The sequence below is a fragment of the Sciurus vulgaris genome, assembly GCF_902686455.1.
Source record: "Sciurus vulgaris genome assembly, chromosome: 5".
Lineage (NCBI taxonomy): Eukaryota > Metazoa > Chordata > Mammalia > Rodentia > Sciuridae > Sciurus > Sciurus vulgaris.
In genome coordinates, this window is record NC_136465.1 from 126361876 (window position 1) to 126379508 (window position 17633).

The 17633-nt window shown below is 36.4% G+C and overlaps 1 protein-coding gene across 2 annotated transcripts in view; it reads left to right on the plus strand.

Moving 5' to 3' along the window:
• Positions 1-17633, plus strand: part of SRGAP1 (SLIT-ROBO Rho GTPase activating protein 1) — a 281734-nt gene that overhangs the window by 259851 nt on the left and 4250 nt on the right. For both annotated transcript variants that reach the window (XM_079139661.1, XM_079139662.1), the window contains exons 19-21: positions 5485-5665; positions 6840-6974; positions 7105-7444. In XM_079139661.1, the coding sequence (XP_078995787.1) occupies positions 5485-5665; positions 6840-6974; positions 7105-7444 (656 nt within the window). The remainder of the gene's footprint in view (positions 1-5484; positions 5666-6839; positions 6975-7104; positions 7445-17633) is intronic.

Genomic DNA, 17633 nt, shown 5'->3' on the forward strand with positions numbered 1-17633 from the left:
TATCTTTACCATATTCAGCCTTCCAGTCCATGAACACGTTTCCAGTTATTAAATGTCTCCCAACTAACTTTAGACTTTCTGGTGCCGGGACTGTGGCTCAGTGGTAGAGCACTTGCCTTGCACATGTGAGATACTGGGTTCGATCCTCAGCACCACATAAAAATAAATGAGTAAAGATATTGTGTCCATAAAAAAAAGAAAGAAACTTTAGACTCTCTGTAGAGATTTTTTTAAACTTTTCTACCTTTTTAAGTTTAATACTTCATATTTTCAGCACTTCATTTTTTAATTTTTAATATTGACATATAAACTATCTCTCTTAGTACCTCTTCAGCTATACACGCAAATTCTTTTCTTCCTTCTATATCTGTTTCAAAATCATCGAGTGAATTTTTACTATTATTATTTATTTTTAATTCTATACGTTCTATATACTGTTTGGCCATTTTCAACAATCTCTTGATTTTTGCTCATAATATTAATCCTTTCCATTGTTTCTCTTTATGTGTCTCATAATTCTAATATATATTCCTGGATTTTTTGTTGGCTCTTACTCATTGGGTCTTATTTTGTAAATTTTGTAAATTTTTTACGTATTAGGCTCATTTGAAGATAGGTTCCACCAGAGAGGGTTTTCATTTACTTCTACCTTGGGCACAACCAGCCTGGGACACCATCATTTTTAGTTTGAGGTTTTCCAGATCACCCAGGTATTGCGAATCTAAACTGCAGACCTGTTTGAGGGCTTGAATGTGACTGGTATTCTCAGAGATGATATATTCCAAGGTTTGAGACAGATTATTTGCTTAGGAAGTGGGGTGGATGGGAGAGTTCTAAAACTGAAGTTCTAGAAGAACTAAATGTATTATAGAAACTTCTAGAACATTATAGTGAGGTTCTCTGGAACACCAAGAATTTGATTCTTTTGGTGGGAAAGGAGGATGCCTAGATGCCTCATGCTAAGCAGGCTCAACTTGGTCTCCTATGAAAAAACAAAAGCTTAAATTAACTAGACTAGAAAAATACCCTCAATGCCAAATTCTGACTCATATATTCTAATGTTCTATTTACCTCTCTGGGTTCCCATTTTTATTGAATTTTTGGTCTTTAGTATTCTTTCCTGTCATTGTAGCTTATTAATGCAATTACAAAGGTTTGGTTTTTTAAATATAGCTTTTTCAGTTGATTTTAGCTAGAGGGCAGTTAAGGTCTATAGTGTCTTACTCTCTGCTTAAAAAAAAAAAAACAACTCCTTGTGTCTTTAAAAGCAAAATAATTTTATGTTTTCTGAATTAAAGTTAGAGGACATTCTTTAAAATGAGAGTTTCTGTTTCTATGATGTTGCTTTTGAAAATCTCTGAGCCCTTCTTCCGCACCCTCCTTTCTATTGTGGGTTTCTTTGTTTCTCTATATGGTTCATTCCTTTTTCTCTGCGGATTTCTGTTTCCTTGCTTTCTCCAATGAAAGGAAAAGCCAAGACAAAGCCCCACCCATCTCTATTCCCAAATATTAGTCTCACCACCATGCCATCTGTCAATCATTTTTACCTCATGATTTAAGAGAAGCTGTGTGGAGTGCTCTGTGTATTAGATATCATTTTGATCACATTCACCTGATTTTGCCAAAAGAAAAGCATTGCTTACAAGGACAGATATTCTCACCCACAGCCAACCTCCAAGATCCTGTAACTATATTAACTAGAATATTGATTACGTTTTCAATTGTCAGGTACCTCTGTAATAGTATCTCCAGAGAGAGCAGCATTTGTTTTTCAAAGACAGGCTATCACAGAACTAAACCATCCTCTGCAAGGGCAGTAGGCAACAGATCAAGGAGGAAAAGTGTCAGGGATAATAAAGTCCCCAACAAAAAGTATGATGTAATAATGTTTTATGTGAAACAATGAGACATGGAAATATAAGATTTGATAGTACCAGCTAGTCAAGCACTATCAGCACTGCTGAATTTTCTTCCTCTTTCCACAAAATTACAGTAGCCATGCAGGAAAACTAAGTGATCATGTTATACCCTTACTATTATTGTTATTGATATCAGTGGTAACAGCATCCTATGCAGTCTCTGCATGACATTAACAGACTGTGAAGCTCTCCTTATGAAAAGGGCATGTGCACCATGCCCTGAGATTGATTTGCCATGCAATGCCTAGACTAAGAGGTGTGTAAATAGCTTATTGATTGATACTTGACTGTGAAATGGTTCTCAGGGGAGTAGAAAGAGTCAAAATAATGAAATTGCTCAGAATTACTAGTTGATGTACCAGGATTACCAGTACAACATTTTTTTATTCATTCGGTCATTCTTTCATAACCTAGCCACATTTCAGTAAAATGAGCTGAGTCTGATCATTCTGTTGCTAGCTGTTTCAAAAAAATAATAAAAAGAAGAGATGATGATCATAGAGATAATGATTATGAAATTATGATAAAATGTATATGTATATACATATATATGTTAAATTGTATTAAATAGTTCTTGGCCAGCATTAACAGTATTTGATTGAATGACATTAAATATAATGTTAACCATGACACATTAATGGTTCTCTTTTTTCTCTTGGACATAATATATGTAGATTATATATCATGTCATGTGCTAATATTTTCTAATTTTTTTAGTAAAATGGGTGTGTTCATACAGGAATTTCCAAACTTATACGTCATGAGGTTATTTTTAATGAATTAGCATTTTTTCATTCATCTATGTCTATTTTTACTTTTCGGGAGAACTAAAGAACAAGTTTTGCTCTGTTATCTCAACCAGAATTAATTCTTTATCTGCAAGTTTAGAACAAACTATGAAGTCATTCCTTTTAAATGTAAAGTTATCTCCCCTCCTCTAAGAAGCAGACTTGTAGTATTTAATGAAATTGTCATTCATATAGTTTTAATAAAATATGATTTTAGGAAGGAACACCAGAATATTACCTTATGAGTTGAAAGTTATATTCAATTGCTAAAAGACTTCAATTGTTGTTTTAAAAATTATTCTTTTACATGTAAATCAGAGTGTTGTGGTACTGAGGTATGAAATACTACTTACCTCAAACATTGTCCACTAGCAAAAAAAAATGGTGTATTTTTCATTTTTAAAATGTTTTGCTGAAGTTTATCCAGACCCTTCATATAAGATGAAGCCTACACTTTTTCAGTGTTTACATTGATCTTTATGCTTTTACCTTGTGTATCTCAGAGAACTTTGAGTTTATCAAGTAAAGAAGAAGCCTAGCTGTCTATCCAAAAATTGCTCATTCAGTAATTACATACAAACATAATAGATATTTAAGGTATTGCAGTATACTTTGGGAAGAATAAACTCTTAGATGGGATGATTTGTTACGGAAGAAAATAGAAAACAATTTCCTGAAGGATTTTTGACAGGTAGGTTCTATCTGTTATGTACATACATATTCTAGAGTATTTTGTAATTAATACATGCACATGAGGTATTGTTGTTTATTGTGTAAATATTTTCTATAAGCACATATCCCTTGCCTTGGTCCTTTTAATTTCTGCTTATATTGATTAGAAGTTTATTCACCTGTATTGATAATAGGAATGAGAAAAGATCATAAGGCCTTAAATTAAGAATCAAACAACATTACTCTATGTAAATTTATGATTACACAAATGGTATGCCTTTACGCCATGTACAAACAGAGAAACAACATGTATCCCATTTGTTTACAAAAAAAAAGAAAAAGAACCTTATTGCAATAGGCTGTTACAAAAAGCACCTCTCATATAGTGGTTTAGTTTGTACCCTTATTTATCTTCAATATTTGATCACAGATCAGACCTGAATTTCAATTTTAGGCTCAGATTCCAAGCTTTTTTTTTTAACTTTTAAAGTCATTATAGATTTGTATGCAGTTGTAAGAAATGATACAGAGGTATATGTATACAATGGAATATTACTCAGCCATAAAAAAATAAAATTATGGCCTTTGCTGGTAAACAGATGGAACTGGAGAATATCAAACTAAGTGAAATAAGCCAATCAAAAAAAAAAAAAAAAAACAAAGGATACTAACATATAACATCCTATGTGGATGCTAACACATAACAAGGGAGGGTGGGGAGGGGAAGAATACGAGTTCATTGGATTAGACAAAGGGGAATGAAGGGAAGGGAGTAGGGATGGGACTAGGAAAGATGGTAGAATAAATTGGACATAACTTTCCTATGTTTATATATGAATGCACGACCAGTGTAACTCCACATCATGTATAGCCACAAGAATGGGAATTTATACTTCACATATGTGTAATATGTCAAAGTACACTCTATTGTCATGTATATCTGAAAAGAACAAATAAAAATTTTTCAAAGTAATGATATAGAGAGGTCTCCTGTATCTTCTCTCAGTTTCCCTCAGTGGCAATACCTACCTAAGTTTTGTGTGATATCACCAACCACCCAGATATAATATATATATACACACACCTTTATATATAATATATAATACATTCACCATATTCACATTTCCCCAGATTTACCTGCACTTATTTGTGTGTTTACTTAGTTCTGTACAGTTCTACCACATGTACAGATTTGTATGACCACAGTCATAGTCAAGATGAAGAGTTCCATTTCTAGAATTCCTCCTATTCCCTTTATAGCCACTACTACCTCTGCCATCACTTCCCCCACCACCGGCAACCATGAACCTATTCTCTTAAGTCAGTCAAAGAATGCTATATAGGTGGAATTATACAGCATGTAAAGTTTTGAATTTTGACTTTTTAAATAAACTGTTTTTTCCCTTGAATATCTTTTAATCTCTAGAAGATATAATTTTTGAATCTGATCTTTTAATTTGGGTGGAAGGCAGTCTGCTTGGTTCATAATTAAGATCCAGAATTGTTTACTGATGTAAAAGAAAAAGTTGTCATTACATTTGATGGTAGTTTGAAAAACTGTTAGTACCAAAAAAGCCCATCAGGAAAGTAAAGGTATTCAAATAGTATTTATTGTGATGATTTTACTTGACTTTTTAAAACTAAGCTAACAAAGCATAAACTTCCTGGTGTTTTCTGGAATGGTGATTTTTCCAGGTTATAAATGGTCTTAACATATTGCAAGGAAACTCCTTCAGTGTCAAAAATAAATATTGGAGCAACTGTGGAGGATATTCCAACAAAGGAGAGATTTCATACATGATACTGCAAAGTTAAACTGTTTTTATTAGAATGTCATTATATCTCAAGTAAAAAACTATGGAAATTGAGATCTAGTGTTCTGGTTTTTTCTGAGCATGAAAACTGATGACAGCTACGGAAGGTTTTTCTTTTTCTGTTTAACTGCCCATATTTCTTCCCGCCTTGACCATTTGTTTATTACCCTGTTCGGTCTGGATATGAAAGTAACCTACTTATTTCTAAAGTCTCCTCTAGAGCTTTCAGATCATGTTTAAGACCTGCCTAACAACCCTGTCCCTCTCCATCTTCTGGTGTGTTCTTTGTAGAATGTGAGCCAATAGAAGCAATAGCCAAGTTTGACTATGTTGGGCGGTCTGCCAGAGAACTGTCCTTCAAGAAGGGTGCCTCCCTGCTGCTGTATCACCGTGCATCCGAGGACTGGTGGGAAGGCAGGCACAACGGGATTGACGGCCTTGTGCCTCACCAGTATATAGTGGTGCAGGATATGTGAGTAGTCCAAATTCGACTGCCTGGGTGCTCCTGATAGAGGATTCCAGAGCTGCGGCTCTTAAACTGACTTTGGTCTTGTGAGAAAAGAGCAAAAGAGGCTACAGAGATCAAATTTCTGAGCTGGACACTGTCCTTCACCTTCCGAGTGGCTCTTGGCTAATGGTTCTTTAAGGACCAGCAGATACTTACTTTCCAAACTCTACCAAGAGGGGATGGAGCAAGAATTGGTGGGAAACATCTTTAGAAGTTTTCAGGTTCTTAGAAAAATAATCTCTGCAGAGAAAATGGCTTTAAGAGCTGCAGTGACACCAATAATTCCAAAAACAGCTGTGATCTTCCTTGACGTCTGTCTACTGTTTTAATTCTAGGCTCCCTTGGGGGAGGATACTGACTTTCACAGTCTAAGAGAATTACCTCTAGGTGTTTGTTGTTATTTTAGTTTTGCTGATGAGAAAGCTCTGATTTCAAAAATACTTAAAGACATAGGAAGATGGTCATGACGCATTAAAAAAGCAGGTTATAAAGTAATATGTACAGTATAATCCCTACTTTCTGAGTATAGCGTTTCAGAATGCATTACCAAATTAAGAGTAGCTTTTCAAGGGAAAGAGAAATACACTATATAAATTGTATACAATGATTTAATGATTTAGCATAATTTTAGAAATGCTAAATATGTAGATTAGAATCCAGGAAATATTATATGCATATGTAGACCTGCTATCATAAATTTCTAAACTCCCTAAACATAGACATCCATGTCATAAATACTGCACATAATACATGCGCGTGCACACACACACACACACACACACACACACACACACACAAAATAACAATGACCTATAAAGTAATATCCAGAGACAACAGTAAACATTTTAGGATCCTTCTCTACTTTTTTCCTATGCCTGGAAACCACACACACACACACACACACACACACACACACACACACATATATATAACACGTGTATATATATATATGATGTATAGATATCTGAAATTTCCAATTTACCTGCAACAAAACCATACTATTTTTATAAGGAAAAGCTGCATTAATAAAAGAAAGGCTTAGTTACATAAATGCCATTCCTTATTTACTTTTTTTTTTCTTTTTTTTGGTCCTATTCATCTAGCAAAAGTCCCTCATTGTTGATTCTCATCATTTCAGGGATGATACATTTTCAGATACCCTGAGCCAAAAAGCTGACAGTGAAGCCAGCAGTGGGCCAGTCACTGAAGACAAGTCTTCATCCAAGGACATGAACTCCCCAACAGACCGCCATTCCGATGGCTACTTAGCCAGGTAAGTGGAGTTTGGTCACCACCTCCTGAACCTCCACTTTTCCAGGGGCTGAGGAGCCATCACAACCCAGCCTCACAGTTTTCCCAGTATGCTAAGCTCTCCTATCTTCTCTCTTTCTGTGGATATGCAGACAAAGAAAAAGAGGAGAGCCACCCCCTCCGGTAAGGCGTCCTGGCAGGACCAGTGATGGCCACTGTCCCCTCCACCCCCCACATGCTCTTTCCAACTCCTCAGTTGATCTGGGGTCCCCAAACCTGGGCAGTCACCCCCGGGGCCTGCTGCAGAATCGTGGCTTCAACAATGACAGTCCTGAGAGGAGGCGTCGACCTGGCCATGGCAGCCTGACCAACATCAGCCGGCATGACTCCCTCAAGAAGATTGACAGCCCTCCTATCAGAAGGTCCACATCATCAGGGCAATACACCGGCTTCAATGACCACAAGCCACTGGACCCAGAGACAATTGCTCAGGTACAGTGATTTTAATGGAACACTGCATTTAAGTACCGTGGTATGATGCATGATGAAGGTGATATGAAGGATTTATATTCTGTAACTATGTTTTTGTATAGGGCCAACTAAAGAAAACAGAAGATTTATTGTTTTTTTAGGGCCTGACTGTGAGTCTCTTTTGAAGAACCATTTGTTATTGGAAGGGCCCAAGTGTATTAGGTTCATATTGATTTAAACAAAGACAAGGCAGAAATGTAGGAGCCAGGACATTCAAACTCAATGTTGGAGAATAGCAGGAAACTTGTGAAAAAGAAGAATGAGAAGGGACAGGCCTAGCAATCCTAAATACATTCTGAAGCTAGCAAAACAGACAAATGGATGAAACATAACAGAGAGCCCAGAAGCATAAAAACTTTAGTACATGGTAAAAATGAAGCTTACAACCTAGTAATCAATGGATTAGTAAATATATAATAGGATTAACAATGGTTACTCATTTGAAGAACAGCAAAACTGGATCCCTTGTACCTCTCCAACCTCTCCATATGTTCCTTGTATGCCCAACACTGGCTGCAGAGAGGGACTCTGTAGTTTGCTTCTATTGATTAGAATTAACAAAGTAAAAAACTAAAGTGATATTAATGAATTTTTCCATTCTTCCACCATATTGCCTTCTGGTTCTTTTTATAGCCTAGGACATCAGAAAATATGTTTATATTAGTAACAGAATACATTAAATAGATACAGGGTTTGACATTTGAGTAATCTAAAGCATCTTTCAGATATCATTGAAGCTTAAATACTTCTAAATAGATAAAAAAAAGTAAATGAGAAATGAATGAAACAAACATAGAGAAGTGGTAAAGATGGATTATCCTTAAGAAAAAGCACCCAAGGAAATCTGCCCTTATATGACACATTTCTGAGCTATTTTGAGTATCCTAATGAAAAAGAATTCTGGATAGCAAATTAGATTGTGCGAGGAGTTTAATGTGTTTTTTTTTTAATTAAATGAATTTTAAGTGCACAACAATTTCCCAGCAAAAATCTAAAACATCTTTTTGACCTTTTGGTTTTTTTTCTATTTAAGCATTACACAAGACCCTTTGAGACATATTTAGAACCAATGATATTTGATTATAGCTTGATTTAATGATTTGAGAAACCCATAACATCATTGCTGATAATAAGCAGGTAGAACACAATCTGTAAGAAAGACAAAGATAAAGGAGTTTGGAGGTAGGTGGTCATAATAAAGTCTGTTTAACCCCTTTGTTTCTAGAACCAGGAAACCCTCTAATTATTAATCATAAAAACAAAAACTCATTAGATATACCAGGCTCTACACATTCTCTCTGGGACAAATGTAAAAAAAAAAAAATGCATATGCTTAGCAGTAAATGGAAATCACATACGAAAGTAATTGCTTGAAAAGTGATGTCACCCTCACAGAATGGCTCCCAGATTTGTCCTCTGTTTATCTTTCCATGTCTAGTCTTCAGATTTTCCCTTGAGGACAAATGAGCACACAAAAACATGCAAATTCTTTTATTAAACAAATCAGTGGAATCCCTGATATAGAGATTTTTTAAAAGGATATAGTATCCATATGGGATCATCATGCCTTAGCCTATTCATTCTTAGAGACTACTTTAATATAATGTCTTGGCTTATCTATTTAGAAAACCCTTATTGAGCACTTACTGTATACCAGGCCCCATGATAGGCTTTATGGATAAAAATGTTAAACAATAGCTGCTTCTTCAAGGTGCTTCCACTATGGTGGGAAGAAGGATATGAAAATTAATTACACTGTACTGTGGTCCAGATATTATTCTATGAATGGAAGAAATACCAGGAATGTGAAAAAGAGACATCTCAATCATACCAGAGCAGGTTTTCTACACCATCTCACCTAATACTCTGTTGTTGTTATCGTTGTTGTTGTCATTAAAAATCATAAACTTTGGGGCTGGGGAGATAGCTCAGTCGGTAGAGTGCTTGCCTTGCAAGCACAAGGCCCTGGGTTCAATCCCCAGCACCCCCCAAAAAAAATCATAAACTTTGCCATCTTAACCATTGTTAAGTATGTACTTCAGTGAAGTATATTCACATTCTTGTGAAAAATTCTCCAGAACTTCTTTGTCTTTCAAAGCTGAAATTCTCAGCCCTGCTTGGTCGCTCATACCTGTAATCCCAGCAACTTGGGAGACTGAGACAGGAGGATCACAAGTTCAAGGCCAGCCCTCAGCAATTTAATGAGACCCTGTCTAAAAATAAAAAATAAAAAGGGCTGGGGATGTGGCTCAGCGGTTAAGTGCCCCTGGGTTCAATTCCTGGTACAAAACAAACAAACAAAAAACCTGAAACTCTCTCCTCATTAAACAGTAATTTCCCACTTCTCCTTCCCCTGGCTTCTGGCAGCTATATCCCTTTCTGTTTCTATGAATGCGACTACTTCAGATACTACATATGAGTAGAATCATACAATATTTGTATTTTTGTGTCAGGCGTATTTCATTTAGCATAATGTCCTCAAGGTGCACATGTATTATAGGATGTTACAAAATTTCTTTCCTTTTTAAGACTGAATTATATTCCACTATATACCACATTTTATTTATCCATTCATTCACCACTGGTGCACACTTTACCCTTTGGAAATAAATATTTTGTAATTCTCACTGTATTGTTTGAAATAAATTGAATGGTGATATACCGAATTTGAAAAATAATATAAATCTCTAAGTATACCATAAAGGAGAGATAAAAGTAAAGTATCTAAAAAATATATTTCAGGTGACTTTTTTCCTATTTTCCTTTTGTTCTTGTTATGGTTTGGATGTAAGGTGTCCCCCAAAAGTTCACATGTGAGACAATGAAAGAAAGTTCAGAGGAGAAATGATTGGGTTGTAAGAGTCTTAACCCAATCAGTGATTTAATCCCCTGATAGGGATTAACTGAGTGGTAACTGAAGTGGTAGGGTATGGCTGGAGGAGGTGGGAATTGGGGTGGGGCTTTGGGTATATATTTTGTATCTGGAGAGTGGAGACTCTCTCTCTCTCTCTCTGCTTCTGATCACCATGTGAGCTGCTTCCCTCTGCCACACACTCTCCCACAATGTTCAACCTCACATCAAGCCCCAATGAATGGAGCCGGCCTTCTATAGACTAAGACCTCTGAAACCATGAGCCCTCAAATAAACCTTTTCTCCTGTACAATTGTACTGGTCAGGTCATTTAGTCACAGCAGAAAAAAAGCTGACTAAAACAGTTCTTTTTTATTTATTTGTTGTTTTTAGATATACATGACAGTAGGGTATATTTTGCCAAATTATACATACCTGGGGTACATACCAACCTATTACAATTTTGATCCCATTCTTGTGGTTGAACATGATGTGAAGTTACACTCGTTGTGAGCGTAGGAGTATAGGAGAGTTATGTCTGCTTCATTTTATAGTCTTTCCTATTCTCATCCCCACTCCCTTCCCTTCATTCCCCTTTGTCTACTTCAATGAACTTCTATACTTCCCCTACCTACCCTCTCTTTTTATGGTTAGCATCCACATATCAGAGATAACATTTGACCTTTGGTTTTTTGGGTTTTTTTTAACTTGCTTATCTCACTTATCATGATAGTCTCCAGTTCCATCCATTTATCAGCAAATGCCATAATTTCATTCTTCTTTATGGCTGAGTAATATTCCACTATGTATGTACCACATTTTCTTTATCCAGTCATCTGTTGAAGGTCACCTAGTTTGGTTCCATAGATTGGCTATTGCAAATTGAGCTGCTATAAACATTGATGTGGCTGTGTCACTGTAGTATGTTGATTTTAGGTCCTTGGGGTTTAAGCCAAGGAGTGGGATAACTAGGTCAAATGGTGGTTCCCTTCCAAGTTTTCTGAGGAGTCACCATACTGCTTTCCAGAGTGGTTGCACCAGTTTACAGTCCCACCAGCAATGTATGAATGTGCCTTTTCCCCCACATCCTTGCCGACATTCATCGTTACTTATATTCTTGATAATTGCCATTCTGACTGGAGTGAGATGAAATCTTGGTGTAGTTTTAATTTGCATTTCTCTAATTGCTAGTGATGTTGAACACTTTTTCATATATTTGTTGACCATTTGTTTTTCTTCTGTGAAGTGTCTGTTCAGTTCCTTTGCCCATTTATTGATTAGGTTATTTGTTTTTTGGGTGTTGTTTTTTAGTTCTTTGTATATCCTGGAGATTAATGCTCTATCAGAGGTGCAGGTGGCAAATATTTTCTCCCTGTAGACTCTGTTCATGTTCTTGATTGTTTCCTTTGCTGTGAAGAAGTTTAGGCCCAACTCTCCAGCATATAGGCTCAGTTTACTTTTTAAGTCAACATATAATAATTGTACATATTTTTGGGGTATAATACGTTAACTTAATACATGTATACAAAGTGTAATGATCAAATGAAGGTAATTAACATTTCCATTTCCTTAGATAGTTAGCATTTCTTTATGTCAGGATCCTTCGAACTCCTCTCTTCTAGTTCTTAATAAAATATAACATGAATTGTGAACTATAGTTGTCCTACTGTGCTCTAGGACACTAGAACTTATTCCTCCTATGTGTGTTACCAACTATACCAGAAGACAAAGTGGTAAATGCTTTCATCTCCATGTAGAATTTCCATAAATGCAGTGATTAAAAATGTACATTAATATGAAAGAATCAAGTTAATTCAGTTAACTTACATTCTCTAAGAGGCATCCCCATTAGTGATATAATTTTTTCCAAAAGGGTGAACACCTCTTGGCCATACAGTTCCAGTCAAAGCAAACAATAATTTAGGCAGTAGTTACACTCCTGGGAAATTTAGCACCATGAAAAAATATCTTGCCTTTCTATATTGTCAACCTAAATAACAGAGAGACATTCTCCAAAGAATAATGATATTTATTCAGGAATAGCAGAACATTGCAAATGGAACTTGTGTGCTGCAGTAAATTGTGAGAATATTCGAAGAGGTTAAGGGAAGCAGACACTTTTAAAGGTGAAATGAGGAGCACTACATTATTATGAAATAGTAATCACTGGCTACAAGGACTAATAGCAGGGGAGGTGCCAGTCCAAGGTTGAATAGACAGTTGCTGTACAGATGTCCTTGCAGAAGTATTTTTTGTGTAAGGTTACAGTGGCCTTTGTACAAGGTTGTAGTTCTGGCACAGTCTTTTGTGAACAGTTTTGTTATCAGGTATAAATGCATGAGATCCCCTCCTATATAACCTGGCTTCATTTACTTTTTTGGTTAGGACATAACAAAAGAGGTTTTGTCTTGACAACTTTCACAATATAAAAAAGAATGAGACATTGATGTGAGCAAAATGATAACTTGTCCCTCCCACAAAAAGGGGCCACAGTAAAGAACAGTCAGACACAGTGGCACACACCTGTAATTCTAGTGACGCCAGAGGTTGAGGCAAGAGGATCACAAGCTAAGGCCAGACTCAGGAACTTAGTGAGACCCTGTCTCAAAATAAAAAATAAGACAACTGGGAATAAACTCAGTGGTAAAATGCCCTCTGGGTTCAATCCCCAGTACCAAATAAAGAAATTTTAAATTTAATTTAATTTAATAAATAATAAATAATCATAATCCAACTGAAGTGAATGAAAAAGTATACTAGAGAGTAGCTGGGAAGTGGCATGATCCCTTCAGGCATGAAAAACGAAGATAGCACTATAGAGAAGAGAGGAAGGGACCCTGCCTCTCCCACACCATCTCCCCTGCTTGGAGACTCCTGCAGCCCTCAGAGGTTCCAAATACCCTTGGAGAGTTACCCAGAGTACAAGTGTTGTACTGCCAGAGTAGGACCACACGTTGTTAAACACTGTGACCTAAGCCATTGTGGCTTAGTATCCTCTTAAAACTGGGCCCACTACTAGAGTGTGTTCTCCTCTTGGGGTTAACAGCCACAGAATTCCTCCATTTTTGAGTCTCTGTTATCATTCCATCATTCTCACATAAGTGCTACAGCACCACAACCTTGGCTGTTCAGGGGCTTGGCCAAGCAAGAAGGGTCAGCATCCCACCTTCTAAACCCATATGTGCTTCAAACCCCAGGGAGCAAGTGGTCCTGCACAGAGAGGAAACCACACAGCTGCAGGAGTATGTGCACCTCTGCTTGGCCTAATGGCTTTCGAGGCAGGGCTCTGATCTCTTTCCCATGAGCCTGCTGCACAACCAGACAGCTGACAGGCCTGCTCCCCTGGTGAGCCCAACACACAGTTGACCAGCCTGCAGTGTCTACCTATGCTGGTACCCAGTCCAACAGAAAGTCAGATGGCAGCCCACCCACTGAAAAACCTGCCACACAGCTACAGCCCATAGCGTCGGCTTGCACCTATGCCCTGGCCAAACAGTGAGCCGAGTGGTAACTCCACTCCCCAGCAAAACTGTGTCATATCTCTGGAGTCAGAAATACCTGAAGCCTAGAACAATAAAGCAACCACAGAAACTGCACAGAAATCATACTACTGAGTCTACTCAGAATCAAAACTAACATACCATACCCAACCAAAACTATAAAACCTATCTATAAGAAAAAAAATCTCTCTTTCTTTGCAAAAAAAATTATAAAATTGGAAGAGGTGACTATTGCAGTGGGTGTGCAAGTATCAACATAGAAACAAAATAAGTAGAACACAATAATTCTTCAGTAGCAGGCCCAAAAAAAAAAAAAAAAAAAAAAAAAAAGGAAATTTACAAAATGTCTGAAAACAAATTGAAAAATCATAATCCTAAGGAAGCTCAATGACATAATGACATACACGAGAAAAAATTCCACTGAATCAGAAAAACTAGTCATAATCTGAATGAGAAATTTAACAGATATCATAATTCTTGCAACTGAAGAATTCAATAAAAGGAGTAAAAAGATACAATTGAGAGCCAGAATAAGAAACTAAATGAAGCAAAAGAATCATTGAATTTGAATCAACTCAGAGTTTAAAAAACAAAAAAACAACAACAACAAAAAAAAAAAAAAAAGCAAGAGAGAGAAAAGAATAAAAAGTGAAAAAAACCAATGGGACACCAGTAAGTAACAGATATTCACAATGTATGGGTTCCAGAAGGAGAAGATATCTCTATATCTAAGGCAGAGAAAACATATTTAACGGAATAATAGGTGAAACTACCCAAGTCTTGAGAATGGACATCCAGATACATGAAGTTCAAAGAACACCAGTTAGACTCAGAGCAAGGCACATTATTAATTAAATGGTCAAAAGTCAAATTCAAAGAATGCTCATTGCAGCCAAAGAATAACATCAAGTCACATCTAAAGGAATCCCAATTAGACTAACAGCTGATTTCTCAACAGAAACCTTAAAAGCCAGGAATGAATAGAATGATATATTAAAAGTGCTGGAAGAAAACAGATTATTATTATACCGAGCAAAGCTATCCTTCAGGAAAAATATTTTTCTTAGAGAAGCAAAAATTGAGGAAATTTATCACTACTAGACCAGTCCTACAAAAAATGCTAAGGGAATCCCAAATCTAGTAGTGAAATGGAGATAACTATTATCATGGCAACATGTGAAAATCTAAAACTAACTGATAGCTTAGGTACACATAGAAGAAAAAGAAGAGAATCAAACGTTACCACTACAGAATCCCACCAAACCACAAAATCGAGAAGAAGAAAAAATACAAACATAAACAATCAGAAAACAATTAAAATGGCAGAAATAAGTCCTTACCTGCCAATAATAACCTCTAGTGTAAACAAATTAAATTCCTCAATTAAAAAGTAAAGACTGGCAGAATTAATAAAAATTAATTAATTAATTAATTTTAAAAAAAAACAAGACTCAAGTGTAAGCTGCCTAAAAGAAACTGACCTCACCAGTAAAGATACAGGCTGAAAATGAAGGAATGGAAAAAGATCTTCTATTCAAACAAACTAATAGCAAGCAGAAGTAGCTATACTCAGATGAAAAGAGACTTTATATCAAACACTGTAAAAAGAAACAAAGCCATTACATAATGATAAAAGAATCAACTCAGCAAAAGGATATAATAATTTTAAATATAAATGCACCCAACACCAACCCACCCAAATGTACAAAGCAAGTATTATTAGATCTAAAGTAAGCAATAGTCTCCAATGCAATAATAAATGGGGATTTCAACACCCCACTTCCATCAGTGGACAGAAAATCAACAAAGAAATAGCAGAGCTGAACTATACTATAGACTAAATGACCTATCATATACTTACAAACCATTTCATTCAACAGCTACAGAATACACATTCTTCTCTTCAGTACATGGAACATTCTCCAGAATAGACCATATGTTAGGCCAAAAAATAAGTCTCAGCAAATTCAAAAAATTTGAACTCATATCATGTATCTTCTCTGCCCATGTGACATAAAATTTAAAAATCAAGAGGAACTGTAGATAGCATACACATGCAATATATTTCAATTTAAAATCATGCTCCTGAATGAAGTTAATCAATAAAGAAACAATTAGGGGAACTTTAAAATGTCTTAAAATAAATGAAAATTGGAACACAACATACCAGAACCTAAGGGGTATACCAAGAACTGTACTGACAGAGAATTTTTTTTTTAGCCGTTAAACTTTTATTTTACTTTTTAAAATTTTTATTTACTTGTTTTTTCTTTTCTACAAAAGGCAGATAATGATTGTTGATCTGCAAATGTCTGTTGTACACTCCCGAGGGGGTGGGAGGCTGGGGAAGGTGCAGAGGAGGCTCCTGAAGGCGGGAGGAGGTGCTTCAGGCGCCCTCCTGTCTCCTACCGCCATCCCTAGCTCATGTCTATGGTGTTGAAGACCCACTTGGTGAACTTCTTCAGCTTGTCCGAGGCGTTCTGGGACTCCTGCAGCCTCAGGTTGTCTTCCCGCAAGTGCTACACTTCCGCCTGTGGGTGGGCTTTGTCCTCCTTTTCCTTCTTCAAATCTTATCGAGGCATCTTCAGCATACCTTCCAACTGGTCCACTTTAGAAGCCAGAGTGAGAGAGAAATTTATAGCAATGAATGTCTACATCAAAAAGTATATTTTACATAAACAACCTTACAATGTGTTATGGTTTGGATCGAAAATGTCCCCCAAAGTCTCATGTGTGGTAAGCTTGGTCCCTGATGCAGCAATGTTCAGAGGCAGGGCTTTTGAGAAGTGATTGAATCAAGTGGGCTTTGACCTTATTAGTGGATTAGTCTGTTGATAACTGAATGGACTACTGGAAGGTAGTGGAAACTTGTAGGCAATGGGGCATAGTTGGAGAGAGTAGGTCACTGAAGGTGTGCCCTGGGAGGGTCTTTCTTGTCACTGACCCTTTCCTCCCTCACTCTCATTCTGCCTCCTTACTGCCATGAGCTGAGCAGCTTTCCTTTGCCACACCCATCTGCCATGATGTTCTGCCTCAACTCAGGCCAAGTAATGGAACCACAGACTGAAACTTCTTAAACCATGAGTCAAAATAAATCTTTCCTTCTCTGTGTTATTTTTTGTCACAGATATTTTTGTCACAGCAATGAAAAGGTGACAAACACACATGTAAACTATAAAAGCCATAACAGGCCAAATCTAATATGAGTAGAAGAAAGGAAATAATAAATATCAGAGTGAAAATAAATGAAAGTGAGACTAAAAGATAAATATCAATTAACAAGTTTATTTTTTGAAAAGATAAAATTAACAAACTGTAGCTAGCTGAAAAAAGAGCAGGATCAAATAAATAAAATGAAAGATGAAAATAAAAAGACATTGTAACTGATATCACAGAAATACAAAGGATCATTAGGTAAACTCAACTATATACCAACAAACTGGAACATCTGGAAGAAAAAGGATAAATTCCTGGATGCTTAATATCTACCAAGACTGAACCATGAAGAAATAGAATATCTAAACAGACCAGTAACAGGTTATGAAATTGAAATAATAATGTCTCCCATCAGAGAAAATCCCAGGACCTGATGGCTTCACTGCTGAAAACTACCGAATGCTTAAAGAAGAATTAATACCAATTCTTCTCAAATTATTCCAAAAAAATGATAAGGAAAGAAATCTTCCAAACTTATTCTGTGATTCCAACCTTACCCTAACACCAAAACCAGACAAGGACACAATAATTTAAAAAAATTGCAGACCAATATTCCTAATCAACATAGGTGCACAGGTTCTCA